The sequence below is a fragment of the Notamacropus eugenii genome, chromosome 1 (assembly GCF_028372415.1).
Source record: "Notamacropus eugenii isolate mMacEug1 chromosome 1, mMacEug1.pri_v2, whole genome shotgun sequence".
Classification (NCBI taxonomy): domain Eukaryota; kingdom Metazoa; phylum Chordata; class Mammalia; order Diprotodontia; family Macropodidae; genus Notamacropus; species Notamacropus eugenii.
In genome coordinates this window covers 441782857-441798209 of record NC_092872.1, presented here as the reverse complement: position 1 = coordinate 441798209, position 15353 = coordinate 441782857, and the positions used below count along the sequence as shown (strand labels likewise).

Genomic DNA, 15353 nt, shown 5'->3' with positions numbered 1-15353 from the left:
TGAGACATCCCATTTCACTTTTGGATGGCTATCATGGATGGGGAATCTTCTCTTCTATCAAGCCTTTATTTGCTTTCTGGTCACTTCTACCTGTTGCTCCTAATTATGCTCTTTGGGGCCAAGTGAAACAAACCTAATCATCCTTTCAGTTGATAGCCTTTCAAATAACTGAACAAAGTGATCATTTTCCTCTTCTCTCCAAAAGAAACATTCTTAGTACCTTCATTTGATCCACGTTGGGCAAGATCCCAAGGTACTTGGGTACCACTATCTTGGTTTCTCTTCCCTGGATTCTTTCTAACTTATCAATTTCCTTTCTAAAGTATATCATATAAAACTCTAAATGTTGTCTGACCAGACAGAGAATATCAGAACTATCATCTCCCTGGTCCTGGGATTCCTTTCACAATGCTTCCTAAGACTGAGTTATCTTTTCCCCCTGCCATGTTACTATGATATGACACAAGGCAGTTTAAAGGCATTAAACCAAGACCTTTATCAATACCTTATGAACTGAGATTTGTGAAATTGAGGGGAAAAAAAGCTTGAACAACACTTGCCCAGTGTATGTCACTAAAGGGAGTCCTAGAATAGTGTTGACTCATATCAAGTTTGTAGTCCACTAAAACCCCCAGATCTTTTACACATGAACTGTTGTCTAGCTGTAACTCTCAGTGCAATATCATCCACAAACAAAAATTTCTAATTTTGACCTTCAGTAACTATAGTTTTATTTTAGCTATGAGTAGCAAAAGTGTTGTTCATGTTGAATTATCTTTTGCAATATAAAAGAAAGGCAGAATATAATTAAATACACAGATAATCTCCAAATCTAATTTCTGCCATTAGCTTCAGCTTTCCTCCTTCTCCTTCTTCTCCCTGTCTTGCAACCTAATTTTTATTGTGGTCCCAAGAAAGTAGTGAAATTAACTGACCTCTCCATTTTCCCCTTTCTACATGATGGTGGAGGTACTAAGATGAAGCAAATTGGTCATAGGACAGACAGAAGGGAGAGAGGGGAGGAGCAGTTTATTGGACACGAGATAAGAGTCATCCATAATCCCAATAAAATCTTCTTTTTCAGGTTCCATTAGCATAAGAAAAGAGTTCCAGTACAGGATACCATTAGATATAGTGCCAAAAACGAAAATAGAACGGACTGTGAGTGTGAAAGGTAAATTGAATGTTGCTAATGGGTGTCCGCTTTTGTTCTCTGTCTCTTTATCTCTGTCTCTCTCAATAGTGGAATTTTATTGGTAAAACCTTTTCCATATTCTCACATGTATCATTTCATTTGAGCCTCCAACAGCCTATAAGGCTGGCCTTATAGTCAAGGATTACTATGCCCGTTTTGTGGATGAGAAAACTGAGGCTTAAAGAGGTAAGTGAAGTAGCTTCCCAAGGTCACACAGCTGCTAAGTAATAGCGTTATAGCTGGAACCCAGGTCTTCTCTCTTCCAGTCCTGTGTTATCGTTGTCCCATGTGACCTCTCTTGCAGAAACCTTGTACTCACAGGCATTCTGCCTCTTCTCCATCCAGCTTTTGGAACATACACAAATGTACTCTCTGGTATTCCAAAGGTCAGAAGACCTTCTTCCATGCCTTTTTTGCTTTTCTTTTCTCACTGGTTTTGTATCTAGTTTAAGAGAATTATTTTTGTCACAGACTGATCAGCCCCTGGCTTCAATGCCTCTCTGAAACAGAACAGGAAAGTGTCATACTGAGGTTTCAGGGACTGCTACTACAGGATGAGGAGGAGAGTACCCAATATGCTTTACAAGCAGCCTTCCTTCTCCTTGTCCCTTTGTCTACCCTATCCCCCTTATTATGCCTTGTTATATCCGAGGAGAAGGCTGTTTTCCCTAAGAAATTTCCAAATGGAACAGCTATTAAAACACTCTATAGCTGGAAGATGGATATTTTAGGGGTTGGGAACCTGTGCACCCAAAAGGAAACATGGGGCCCCCTACGTCCGTAAGAGTGGCCCTTTGATTGAATCAGGGTCGCACTTGAAGACCTAGGGGGCCACATGTGGCCTCAAGGCCTCAGATTCCCCAACCCTGGACATTTTCTTTGTGTAAAATTTGGGAAGGGAAGTGGTTGTGGTGGTGGTGGTGGTGGTGGTGGTGGTGGTGGTGATAAAATGTTTTGATGACCCCTTTGTTTCCATGCTCCCGATTGGTGAATCTCAGCATAATGAATCACTTTATATGCAACGATGACCTTTCTACTTATAAAAGAAGAGAAAAATAGGTGCTCTTTCCCTCTTTACAATTTGCTACACCACACTTGGGTGGTAAGAGAAGTAGCAATGTCTAAATTTGTTTTGTATCTTGGGGGATGGGGATTTGGATTGACAGGAGCTCTTATTGGTGAAGTGATTTCTGCAGTTCTGACTCCTGAAGGCATCTCTACTCTAAGCCATCTCCCAAAGGGGAGTGCAGAAGCAGAGTTAATGAGCATCATTCCTGTATTCTATGTCTATCATTACCTGGAAAATGGAGATAATTGGAACATCATTGGTGACAGCCGTGTAATTGAAAAAGAGACTATGAAGAAGAAAATAAAAGAAGGTAGAAATGGGTTTCATGTCATTTATTTAAGGTTTCTCATAACTTCCAAATGCAGCAATTTTTTTTTCATGAAGTTATGGGGGAAAAATGTAAACTAGCTAGTGATTTAGAATAGCTAAATCAAACTTCTTCCACTAAAGCCTTCATAGTAGTAATGCCTCAGCATAGACTGAAAGTAACTCTAGATTCTCTAAGACCTTTCTAGCAAGTTAGAAAGTCTTTGAGTAGTGAGCTCATGACTATGTGGCTTTGTCCAAGGCTCAGCCTAGGTGAGTTCAGAGAAGATCACCCCCTAGTGGGCTACTGGTGATGAATTTTGCAACTATGTGAATTCTTACCATAAATCATTAAAAATTTTTGGTCAGTGGAGGCAGTATCCACACTAATGAAATCATGATCCCATGAAGAATTGAAGTATCTAATGAATTAATAATGAATAATAATGTCAGGAAGTTGTTAGGTCCTTTATGCAACAACAAAAGAAATAATAATAACTACTAGTTTAGTCTTTATGGTTATAAAATACTTTCATATACATTTTCTCATTTGATCCTTATAATAGCATTAGGAGGGAGATAATATAATGATTATTATCCTCATTGTTCAGGGGCATTTAGGTGGCACAATGGACAGAATGCTCAGAAGCCCTGAGTTCAATTTTGGCCTTGGATACTTACTAACTGTGTGACCCTGAGCAAGTCACTTAATTCTGTTTGCTTCAGTTTCTTCGTTTGTAAAATGAGCTGGAGAAGGAAATGGCAAACTCCTCCAATATCTTCTCAAAGACAATCCCCAAAAAGGTCACAAAGAGTCTGACATGACTGAAAAATAACTTGTGTAGATGAGGAAATAGAAGGTCAGAGAGATAGGGTAGTTTGCTCAAGATCTATCAGTCTATAAGGCTATAAAATTTTTAACTAATGAATGGTGGTACTAGAAACAAAACTCAGTTCTGATTTCTAGCAGTTCTGATTTCTACTAGTATGCCAATTAATATTGAGCTGTTTTTATCAGTGCTTTATTAATACTCAATTAAAAAAACCCTTCCAATAGCGAACCACATTTTAATTGTAACCAAGAGGTGAACTATATTCATTAAATACATAATGTTCTTTAGCAGCTGATGTGACTGCCAGAGCTTTAGCAACTAACAGACAAGTCACCTGCATTGCAAACCTTGCAAAACACAGCCTTTCCATCTGAGAGCTGCGTGCTTTATTTGATAATTCCCTTTTCTTTCACATTAGCCATAAGGACATCCACAATAAGTAAAGTGAATACAATTTATGGCAAATGCTGAAGGAAATTTACAGTTCCTAGAGAGTAATAAAACACTCTAAAGAGCAACTCAAGCCAGTGAAACACTATGTTCTTCTTTTGTTCCTTAGGGATTGTAAGTATCCTGTCTTACAGAAATGCAGACTATTCTTACAGCATGTGGAAGGATAGGGAGGCCAGCACTTGGTAAGTCAACATTTCTAATGTACTGATGTTTCCTATAGTAATTCATTCATTGACTTTTTTTGAATTTCTTAATCATACTTATCTATTCAATGGGATTTTTTTTTGTTTTCAGTTTTGTTTTTCCTTGATTTTAAGACTATTTTTGTATTTCATTGGTCTTTTAAAAAATTTGTTCCTTTTCTAAAGTGTTTTTTTCCAGTTGCATGTCCAATTCATTGACCTATTCTTTTTCTCTTTTATTGATATAAGCATTTAGAGAAATAAATTTTCCCCTAATGACTGCTTAAGGTGCATCCCCAAAGTTTCAATATGTTGCTTCATTGTTGTTATTTTCTTTGATCATATTCTCTTTTGCTTCTATGATTTGGTCTCTGACCTATATATTTGTTACAATTATATTATTTGGTTTCCATTTAAGCTTGAATCCTTTTTTTAATTGCTCTTTGTTGATTGTAAGTTTTATGGTGTTGTAGTCAGCAAAGGGTGTATTTACTATATCTATTATTCTACATTGGCTTTTGAGATTTTTTTATGTTCTAGCACATGGTCAATTTTTGTCAAGGTGTTATATGCATCTGAGAAATATTTACATTTCCTTAAATTCTCATTCAGGAACCACTAAGAGATCTATCACAATCAATTTTTCAAAAATTTTATTCAGGTCCTTAATTTCTTGCCTACTGTTTTTAAATTTGTCTAATTCTGAAAAATACATTATGAAATTCCCAACTATTTTAGTTTTGTAATCAGGTCTATAGTTGTACATTGCATTTTCTCCTTCATTATATCCTTTTATAATTTTTCCTTCTTTTTTCCACCCCACTTCCCTCTTTACAAGAAAAGAAAAGGATGATGAAAGATAAGAGAAGTGATTACCACTAATAATCAGTGGTTGAAGTAGTGTTAGTCTAGACCTTGATCACTGGTTCTTACACTTCTGTTCTAATTTCCCTATTCTGTTCCACCTGCCAATGCTCAAGTTTGTTTTGCTTGTGACTATTGCTTCCCTAACTAAATTCTCCTTCTTAACCCTTCTCTTCCTTTTCTGCCCTACATGTTTATCTATTGAATTTAATGTTTTTAACATATATATGTAGATTATATATAATATATTATTGTTAAATATGTCATATGTATAATATATATATGTTTTTACATCAGATTCTTTTTGTCTGTGTTTTATTTTTACCCAGTTCAGATAAGATTGAAATCAATGATGTGCTAACTATTCCCACTCTTCCTCCATGTTTGCATGCTTTTCTAGTTATTAGAAATAACAAATTCCTCCCTTTTCTTCTTCATTTTTTGTCTAGTGGGTTTCTTTTCCCCAAACTTTTCTTTCCTCTTTTAAAACCACCAAAACATAACAGAATCTCGCCTCCATTCTGTATATACTTTCTTCCTGCTTCTGTGAATTTTGAAGACAATAAACTTCTGAATGACACTTACTCCTTGTTTGCTTGTTAGAATATAAGCACTTCATCTTTATTAAGCTCCTTCCAGTTACTCAGATGTTTTTACCTCTCTAGGTTTTCTTTGTCCTCTATTTGTGCTGTTTCAAGTACCTATCCATTTTAGGTATTTTCATTACAGATGTTTAAAACTCCTGTATTCAGGTAGCTAGGTGATGCAGTGAATAGAGCATGGAGTCAAGATGACTTGAGTTTAAATGTCACACACTTAATGGCTGTGTGACCCTTGGTAAGTCACTTCCTTCAGCTTCAATTTCTTTATTTATAAAATGAGTATAATAAGAGGACCCGCCTCACAAAATTGTTGTGAGGATCAAATTAAGTAACATGTAAAATAATTCGCAAATTTTAAAGCATTATATAAATGCTAAATAATATTAGTATCTATTAAAGGTTATTTCTTCCTTCTGCAGGATTATATTACGTTTCATAGAATGTTTTTCTTGGCAAGTCTTTTTCTTTCACTTTTTAAGATATCATATTCCAAAATAACCTCTCATTTATGGAGTTTGTAGCATAGTCTTGTGTTATCCTGACTGTGGTCTCTTATCTTAGGTTTCTCTCTTTTTGGCTTCATTTAATATTTTTACTTTATCCTTCGAAGCTTTGAATTTTGTCTGTGCCAATGCTGGGTTTTGTCAATGTGAGATTTCTTTCAGAAAGTGACTGATAAATTCTTTCCATTTTCATTTTGACTTCTGACTCCGGTGGGTTTGGGTAGTTTTCTTGTGTGATTTCTTCAAAATATGCTACTTAGGTATTTTGTTTGGTCATGATTTTTAGGAAGTCTAATGATTTTTAAAATTATTTCTCCTCAATTTTCTGGGTTGGTTGTTTTTGTTAGTAAGCGCTTTACATATTCTTTTAATGTTTTAGTCTTTTGACTTTATTCTAATATTTCTTGTTGTCTCATGGAATTATTAATTTCTGTTTGCTTTGTTCTATTTTTTGGTAAGATTTCCCACCTTGAATACTCTTCTCATTCCATTTTTTCCCCTTAAGAACTCTAATTTATGTGTTATTTGTTGCTTCATTTCTTCCAGTCACTTTTGGAATCTTTGTAGTGATGTCTTTCCTTTTCTCCTAAGGTTCTATGTAGATTTATTGGGGAATTATTCTCTTCTTTTAGGGTTTAAATATTGATTTTTTCATAATCTATAGTATGTCTTCATTGTATTTAGAGTTTTCTTCCATTTACATATATCTCCAGTCTCAGTTCCTAGACTGAAGCTTTGTGTCAGGTTAGGCTCTAGCTCCTGTTACATTCTTGGATGGAGTTGTCAGACTCTGTTTGGTCCTTTCTCTTTTCCAGTCTGCATGCTGCTATAGTTCTGGATGGGTTGGTTGGAATCTGATCTTGTCTTCTTTCCTGATTCCTAGCTTCTTCACCCATGTAGATGTTAGCCTCAGTTTTATTTCTCTCTTCCCCTTTGCATGATCCCTAACCAGGAACTGGCTCCATACTTTCCTATGGCCTTGACAAGTTCCATTTTCAGTGTTCATGGAAAAAGATAATAGGGTTTCCAGATGGAAGCTACTTTAGAGACCCCCTTGTTCACTCCTCCTCCAGTTTACAGTTGAAGAAATTGAGATCCATAGTGGTAAAGCAACCTGCCAAAGGTTGCACACGTACTAAGAACTGGAGTAAGGACTTAAATTCAACATCCTCTAACTCAAGATCCTGTGCTCATTCCACTAAACCAGTGGTCTTCAAAGTGGAGGTCATGGCCTGACCCAAAGGAATTTTCATAATGACCCCAGGCTGTGCATGATCAAACATTTAGATGATGAACAACTATATTACCTCCTCTTGTAGTTTCATACTCTTCCTCTCTGCCACCTCCCATAACTGGGCCACCATTGGTTCCTCAGGGAAGTGAGCATCTAACTGGGGCCCAGGCACTCATTGCAATTGCACAAGCAAAATTCTCTTCTTCCTCCTGCTCATAGATTATGTTATGACTTCTTCAGATGAATCTCAATGGGCAGGGTCTATGTACTAGAGCAGCTGCTAGTGAATAATCAACATGGAGGAATGTAGAATGAGTATTGGGGCCAGGGGTCAGGGTTTGAATTCTATTTCTGATACTTATTTAGATGAATGACAACGGACAAGTCACTTAACCTCTCTAAGTCTTTTTCCTCATTTACAAAATCAAGTTAGCTATATGATTTCTAGATCATTGCTTTTTCCATTAAAGTATACTGTACTCTTCTTCTATAAACTCCAATATACTTGTTGAGAAGATGAATTATCACTTTAAGATGTTGCCAAACATATCTGCCCATGACACTTTGAGTGCAATATTCGAAAAGAATTTTAAAACAAAGAGTATTAGAACAAAGGACAGAGTATTGGAGATGAAAAAGATTTAGTCCATGCCCTTAAATTATAGACTGGAAAAATGAAACTCAGGTTAATACATCTCTGCTCTTATTTTTATTTAGGATAAAACTTCATTATGGGCAGATTTTATAACTGTTTAGCTTACTGTTTTAGTTTTAGGTTCCTTTCCAGATCTGTCCAAAAGTCCACTATTTTTACTTATTCCTCCTTCCTTCCCTTCTTTCTCCCTCCCTTCCTCCTTTTTTCCCTCCCCATTTTCCTTCATTCCTTCTTTCCTTCCTTCCTTGCTTCCTGCCTGCCTTCCTTCTTTCTTTCCTTCCATCCTTCCTCCATCTTTTCTTTCTTTCCTTTCTTACTTCCTTCACATAAGGAATATATATGCACACCTCCTCCTTTGAGCCACCAATGCCCATGTCAATGCTGACTCACAGGGTAAGTTGAGTCGGTAGAAGGGGAAGGGAGGAGAGCATGAAGTGCTCCAGGAGGCTGGGGTGAGGTTCACAAGGGGCTCATATCCATCCTCCCAGCAGCTCCATTTTTCAGAGGAGAAAACTGAGGCTGAGAAAAGCTAACGTTTTTGCCTGTCACTCAGCGAGTAAATGTCTGAGGCAGGATTCAAACCCAGGTCTTCCTGACCCCAGCCCAAGTCTATCTGTGATGCTACTTTATGGTGATGTTCAATTGTTTTTCAGTTGTGTCTGATTCTTTATGACCCCACTTGGGGTTTTCTTGACAAAGATCTTGGAGTGGTTTGCCATTTCCTTCTCCTCAATTTACAGATGAAGAAACTGAGGCAAACAGGGTGAAGTGACTTGTCCAGCATTACACAGCAAGAAAGCATCTGAGGCTGGATTTGAACTCAGGTCCTCCAGACTCCAGATCCATCATTCTATCTATGTGCCACCTAACTGCCCTATTTAAGCTTCAACTTAGTATTAAAGTACTTAGTATGTGCCACTTAGGTGCTGAATACTTGGCCACTTAGCTACCTCTTAATGGAAAGCACAGAGAAAAAATTCTGAATTGAGATTCAGCAAAGACCTATGTTTGGATTGTCTGCCTCTGACAATTACTAGATGTGTGACCCTGAGTAATTCACTTCACTCTCTGGGCTTGTTTCCTTATCTATAAAATGGGGGTAATGGACCTAACACATTAGATTATGGTGAGGGAGGAAGAGAAGGGAGAAGAGAGGAGAGGGATGAGAGAAGGAGGGAAAAGGGAGAAAAAAAAAAGAAGGTAGCAGAGAAAGAGGAAAAAGAGATCACCCCCAACAAAAATAATGCTATCTCACATTTATATCACAATTTAAGATCAGAAAAGTACTTTACATATATTATCCCATTTAAACCTCATAACAAACCTTTGAAGGAGGGAATATGGTTGTATTTCCATTTTACAGATTCCAGAGAGGTCAGGTGATTGATATAAAATTGATATAAAATGCTTTGCAGACCTTAAGGTGCTGGATAAACTTGACTGTTATGATGGAATCAGAGCCCTGAGGGAACCCCCAAGGGACAAATGTCACACCTTAGTCACCCTAGATCAGGTGGATTGACCCAATGACCAAAGGCAATGGAGAGAGCTCTGGGAGGATGTGAGCCATGGTTGAGTCACCTTCCTTGCCTAATGGTAGGTGGAGGGAGCATGTCTTGTGGAGGTGGCCGTCATTAAATTGTTCTGGCATGGAATGTTAAGTGAAAGAATCATTAGAGCTCAAACATCCTCCTCCTCCTGAAGCACACACCGGGTTTGGGTCCAGGGGCCCTGGACACTCTAATGTCCCTCTTCCATTCAGGAAGACCCCCTGTCCTATCCTCTCTCCTTCTTCACCAACCCTCCCCCTACCCCAGGGCTCCCATCTAGGGTTCTCCCATTTAGCGTCCCTCTTTCTGCTTTCCTAACTTTGAGATGAAGATATGGCCTATTAGCCATGTCCTACACCTCTACCATAGGCCCACCCAAGGCCTGGTCCTCTCTACAACTTCTCTGGTTTGTCTGTCTGTCTGTCTGTAGCAATCCTCTCTCTCCATCTTTCTCCTCTATCTCTGTCTGTGTGTCTCTCCTCCCCACTCTACCCCACTGCACCCCATCTCTCTACCTCCATTTCTCTGGGGCCAGAAAGGCGTCGTTTTCTGTCCTTAAAGAGCTTGGAGATCTTTTATCCCAAGGTTTCTTAACTCTGTGTGTGTGTGTGTGTGTGTGTGTGTGTGTGTGTGTGTTGTATGTATATATGTGTGTGAGTGACAGATCTGATAGGGAGACTAGTGAAACCTATGGGGTCCTTCTTCAAATCATGTTTCTGGATTGGCTGCTAGGTACAGAGAGTGTTGGCCTTAGAGTTCAAATTCTGCCTCAGATTCTATTAGCTGTGTGACCCTGAGCAAGTCACTTCACCTATGTCTGCCTCAGTTTCATCATCTGTAAAATGGAGGTGATAATAGCGCCTACCTCCCAGGTTGTTGTGAGGATTGAATGAGCTAACATTTGTAGAGCAATTCCTCTACCTTAAAGCCCCATAAAAATACTCAACTATTAGTATTATTTATTAAATGCATAAAGTAAAATGCACAGGATTACAAGTCATATTGAAATACTTTTACCAAAATATCTAAAAATCACACCAGGTTAAAAATTCTTGGCCTAGAGCAGCACCATTGTTCTTTGGAAACTGAGGCCCATAGAGGCTGCCCAAGGTCCCACCTGGCAGAGAGCAGTCTGAGCAGTAGAAAGACCACTCCGGGGTCAGACATGGAGCATCTCCACTCCCCCATGGATCCACCATGACTCCCCTAGCAGCTGCCACCACGGAGGGCCTGCCTTAGCAAGGTTCCCAAGTTTCCTGTCTGCCAGGCACAAGGCTACTACAGGGACCTTCCTTCTCTGAGGGTCTTGGGGCAGCTAGGTGGTGCAGTGGATAGAGTGCCAGTGCAGGAGTCAGGAGAACCTGAGTTTAAATCTTAGCTCAGACTCTTGACACTCACCTGCTGTGTGACCTTAGGCAAGTCACTTAACCCCAGTTGTCTCATCCTAGGTCATCTCCAGTCGTCCTGATGAATATTTGGTCACTGGATTCAGATGGCTCTGGAGGAGAAGTGAGGCTGGTGACCTGCACAGCCCTCCCTCATTCAAGTCATGTCATTATTTCCGTGATGGCATGGTCTTCTTCAGCAACAAAGGACGAACACACACACATATATGCACGCACGCACACACACACACACACACACACACACATATACACACAGTCTGTACCTGTGATTTTACTAGCGTAAGGAACTCCTGGATAAGGAAACTCTCTCCACCAATGCAATTAGGCATCTTCTAGTCTTAGAGAAATGCGTAGAATACTGAGGAGTTACACGATGTCATATTGTCACTCAGACAGTAAGCTGTTGGGAGGCAGAAGTGGGATGATATTATAGCCTCTTAACTGTTTTATACAATTTTAGTTAATAGGTATCCATTTCTGATCCTCCTAATCTTGCTTTGCATCACTTCCTTCAAAAGATTCCCTCTGTCCTTATATGCTTCATATTTATATTTTGATGGCATCATTTATAGAATTCTACTATATTGACCCGTCACAGTTTATTCTATCTGATCATCAGACGTCAATTGTTTCCAGTTTTTTGTACTTTCGTTAAGTAAAGAAATATGAATAGTTTGGTACAGATCAGATATTTTCCTTTGTATGATATTTTTAAGATAAAATTCCAAGAGATGGAATTCCTGAGTTAAAAATATGTTTTAAGTCTTATTGTATATTGCCATCCTACTTTCCAAAATGTTTGCACCAATTTGTAGCCTTACAAATAATATATTAGATTGCCTATTTCCCCACATCACTGACAACACTGAATTTTATCTTTCTTTGCTATTTTTCCTTGGCTTTATGTTTTACAGGTTTACAGCTCTTGCCTTGAGAATATTTGGACAAGTAAATAAATACATACCACAGAACAGAAATTCAATTTGCAATTCATTATTGTGGTTGATTGAAAAAAGTCAACTAGAAAATGGATCTTTTAAGGATGATTCTGACTATCAGCCAATAAAATTACAGGTAAGAAGACCAAACATATGAGGAGCAATTATTTCTATTAAGTCTGAGGCCAATTATCCAGCTCATGATGAAGCATATGAGAAGAAAAAAGAAAATGCTTGGTCCCCTTAGAAACTTCTTCCATCTGAAGGAGTAGGAGCTGTCAAAGGCTACCCTCTATTCTATCATCTCACTATCTCTATGGAAGGGCTAGTGGTGAGGGTAAATGGACACTGTCCCTTTTCCACCACAATTACTATTCCTCATTTCAAGGCAGCCAGAGAGAGAAATCCCTTTGGCCTAATCTTGGTGCCTGTTGTATGCACACTCAGTTCTGGCTTAGCCAGTCAAAAGAGTTTTTCTTTCCACCAGCAATAAAGGGACAAGAAATACTCACAGAATATCTGCCTTTACTCTGAAGAGGAGAATTGGCCCCCTCCCATCAGGCACATGCAGAGAAACAGGCTCATAACTGTGCATGCTTCCAGGACTGAACCTTCATTGGCTTATTATATAATGAATCAATATTTTATGAACAAATTTAATAAATAGCAGAGTCTGTAAATACTATACTTTACCTGAGGTGAATGATAAAACCAAACTACAGGATATTAATTAACTAGAGGTATTGGAGCCTGTTTGGAGGATAGAGCTCCAAGATATGAACAAGGTCTGAATGATCATGGCGTTTAATAGCTCATATTTATATAACCCTTCATAGTTCATATAACATTTTTCCTACCCTAGGAGGTAGTCAAATTTAAAGTATTGTCATCCTCCTTTTACAGAGGAGGAAAGTGAGGTTCAAAGAGGAAACTGAGGCTCAAAGAAATTAGGTGATTTACTAATAATCACATAGCTAATCAGTGGCAGAGTTGAGACTCAAACCAGGTCTTTGAATTTCAAAACCAGTGCTCTTCCTACTCCATTAATTATTTAGCATTGACTCTGTATACTTTGCATATTAAAATTGAGACTTCCAAGCCATAAAATTACAAGGGTCTCCTGAAGGAGGATAAGGATTAGACCTTTGATTTTATTTCCATAGAAAACTCTTTTTAGCAATGCAGGTCTGCACCTTTTCTACAATTTAAAGTCTTAGAAAGTTACCTAAAGATTAAATGATCTGCTCAGGATTACAAAACCAGTGTGTGTTATAAACAGAACTTGAACCCAGGTTTTCCTGGCTTTGAGGTCCCTCTCTAACCACTATATCTGGCTTCTTTTCTCCAAATCAGCTTTGAAGGGGTTGTGGTCTGTGCTAGTAGAGGGATTGTCCACATCTGGTGCAATGAAAAATATTTTGGCATTTTTAAAATTTATTTTATTCTGAACTCAAGAAATAAAAATAAGCATTTTCATAATATAGTAGAATAGGAAAAAAAAGATGATTGCCCACGAAACTGCAAATCCATTATGGATAACTTACTATTCTTTTTAAATATATAATAGAGTTATCATGTAACTTCTTTCTCCCCCTCCCCCAAGATGGCTACATTAAATGCGAATATATATGTATATATATGTATTTATACACACATATGTACATGTATGTCTATGTGTGTATACATACCCACATATATATGTGTATATATACATATATGTGTAAAACTATATTATACATCTATTTATCAGTTCTTTCTCTGGATTCAGATAGTATCTTCCTTCATAGATCCTTTATAGTTAATTTGGGCATTTATAATAGTCAAAATGACTTAGTCACTCAAAATTGTTTTTAAAACAATATTGTTGTTACTGTATACAACATTTTCCTGGCTCTGCTCATTTCACTCTTCATTATTCCGTGCAAGTCTATCTATGTTTTTCTAAGAGAGTTCATCATCTCTTAGAGCATAATTGCACTCCATCATGATCACACACCACAACTTGCTCAGCCATTCTCCAGCCAACAGGAATCCCCACAACTTTCAGCTCCTTGTCACCACAAAGAAAGCTGTTATAAACAGTTTAAAACATATAGGTTCTTATCCTTTGGCAGCAGACTCAGACGTGGTATTGCTGAGTCAAAGTGCAGCTCAGTAATCCTTGTGCGTAATTCTAGATTGTGCTCCAAAATGGCCTGGTCAGTTCACAGTTGCACAAACACTGAATTAGTGTCCCAATTTTTCCTCATCCCCTACAACATTTGTTGCTTTCCCCTTCAATTATTTTGGCCAATTTGTTAGGTGCAAAATTACATCCTCAGGTTGTTTTAATTGACGTTTATCTAATCAATAAGATTTGGAGCATTTTTATATGACTAAAAATTATTTTGATTTCTTCACTGGTAAACTGCCACTCACATCTTATATCAGTAAGCACCCCGGCATACACAGGAGGGCCTGCTGTACAGGTTCTTAGATCTTCTTTTGAGGGATCAACAATCACTTTAATCAAACACATATACCAACAGAGAAAAAGTAAGCAGAGAAATAAAGAGCAACAGTCAGGGCTTCCATCTGTCTGACCACAAGTACTACATACATCACAGATCAACAGACAGATTCAACTATCTGACCATTACATACATATGTAATTACCAGAGAGAAAAGCACCAACATCTGGGTTTACAAAGCCAGGGGGGACTTTTTAACAGCTACTCAGAGTCTCATCTGGACAAACAAACACTTCCAATGAGTCAGCCCCAAAGTAAAACCTCACCTCAGAGTATACACTTTTCAGCGCCAGAGGACATGTCCCTCTGACCCAGTGCCTCAATAGAAATTAACTTTAATTTCTTTAACTCTTTAACTTTAACTCTTCTCCCCACTCACCATTAACTTTACATTAACATTACATACCCTTTTGACTATTTATGAATTGGGGAATGACTTACATTCTTATAGATTTGACAAAGTTCTATATATATTTGATATGTGAGACATTTATCTGAGAAACCGTTCTTTATGTATTTGACAAAGTTCTTTATATAGTTGCCATATGAGACCTTTATCTGAAGAACTGTCTGTAAAATCTTTTCCCCACTTTTCTCTTTTCCTTCTGATCTTGGTTATATGTGTTTTATTTGTACAAACCATTTTAATTTAATATAATCAAAATATACATTCTGTATCACTCACTGTTCTCTGTCTCTTATTTATTCATAAATTGTTCACCTATCCATAAGTCTGATAGGTAAGATATTCTGTGTTCTTCAAATTTTCTTGTAATATCTCTCTTTATATCTAGATCATGTATCCATTTTGACCTTATCTTGGTAAATACTGTAACATATTTTGATATATTGAAGAAGTATTCTATTTAAATTATTATTATTTGTTGTTGTTTTTTAGGGTACCATGCCTAAAGACAAAAAAGAAAAAGCTACATATCTCACAGCCTTTACTCTTATTGGAATGAGAAAATCATTTGAAATGTGTCCAACTGAGGTAAGTGGTTTTAAAATTTGTTCAAGATATCACCCAAAGTTATTCCATGTGCTTAGCCA

The 15353-nt window shown here is 37.7% G+C and overlaps 1 protein-coding gene across 1 annotated transcript in view; it reads left to right on the top strand.

Annotated features, from left to right (window-relative positions):
- The window catches only part of C5 (complement C5), a 131622-nt gene that overhangs the window by 57282 nt on the left and 58987 nt on the right, over window positions 1-15353 (top strand). Inside the window, exons 23-27 of the mRNA XM_072631781.1 lie at window positions 1085-1174; window positions 2362-2574; window positions 3963-4038; window positions 11767-11926; window positions 15199-15294. Coding sequence (XP_072487882.1) covers window positions 1085-1174; window positions 2362-2574; window positions 3963-4038; window positions 11767-11926; window positions 15199-15294 — 635 coding nt within the window. The remainder of the gene's footprint in view (window positions 1-1084; window positions 1175-2361; window positions 2575-3962; window positions 4039-11766; window positions 11927-15198; window positions 15295-15353) is intronic.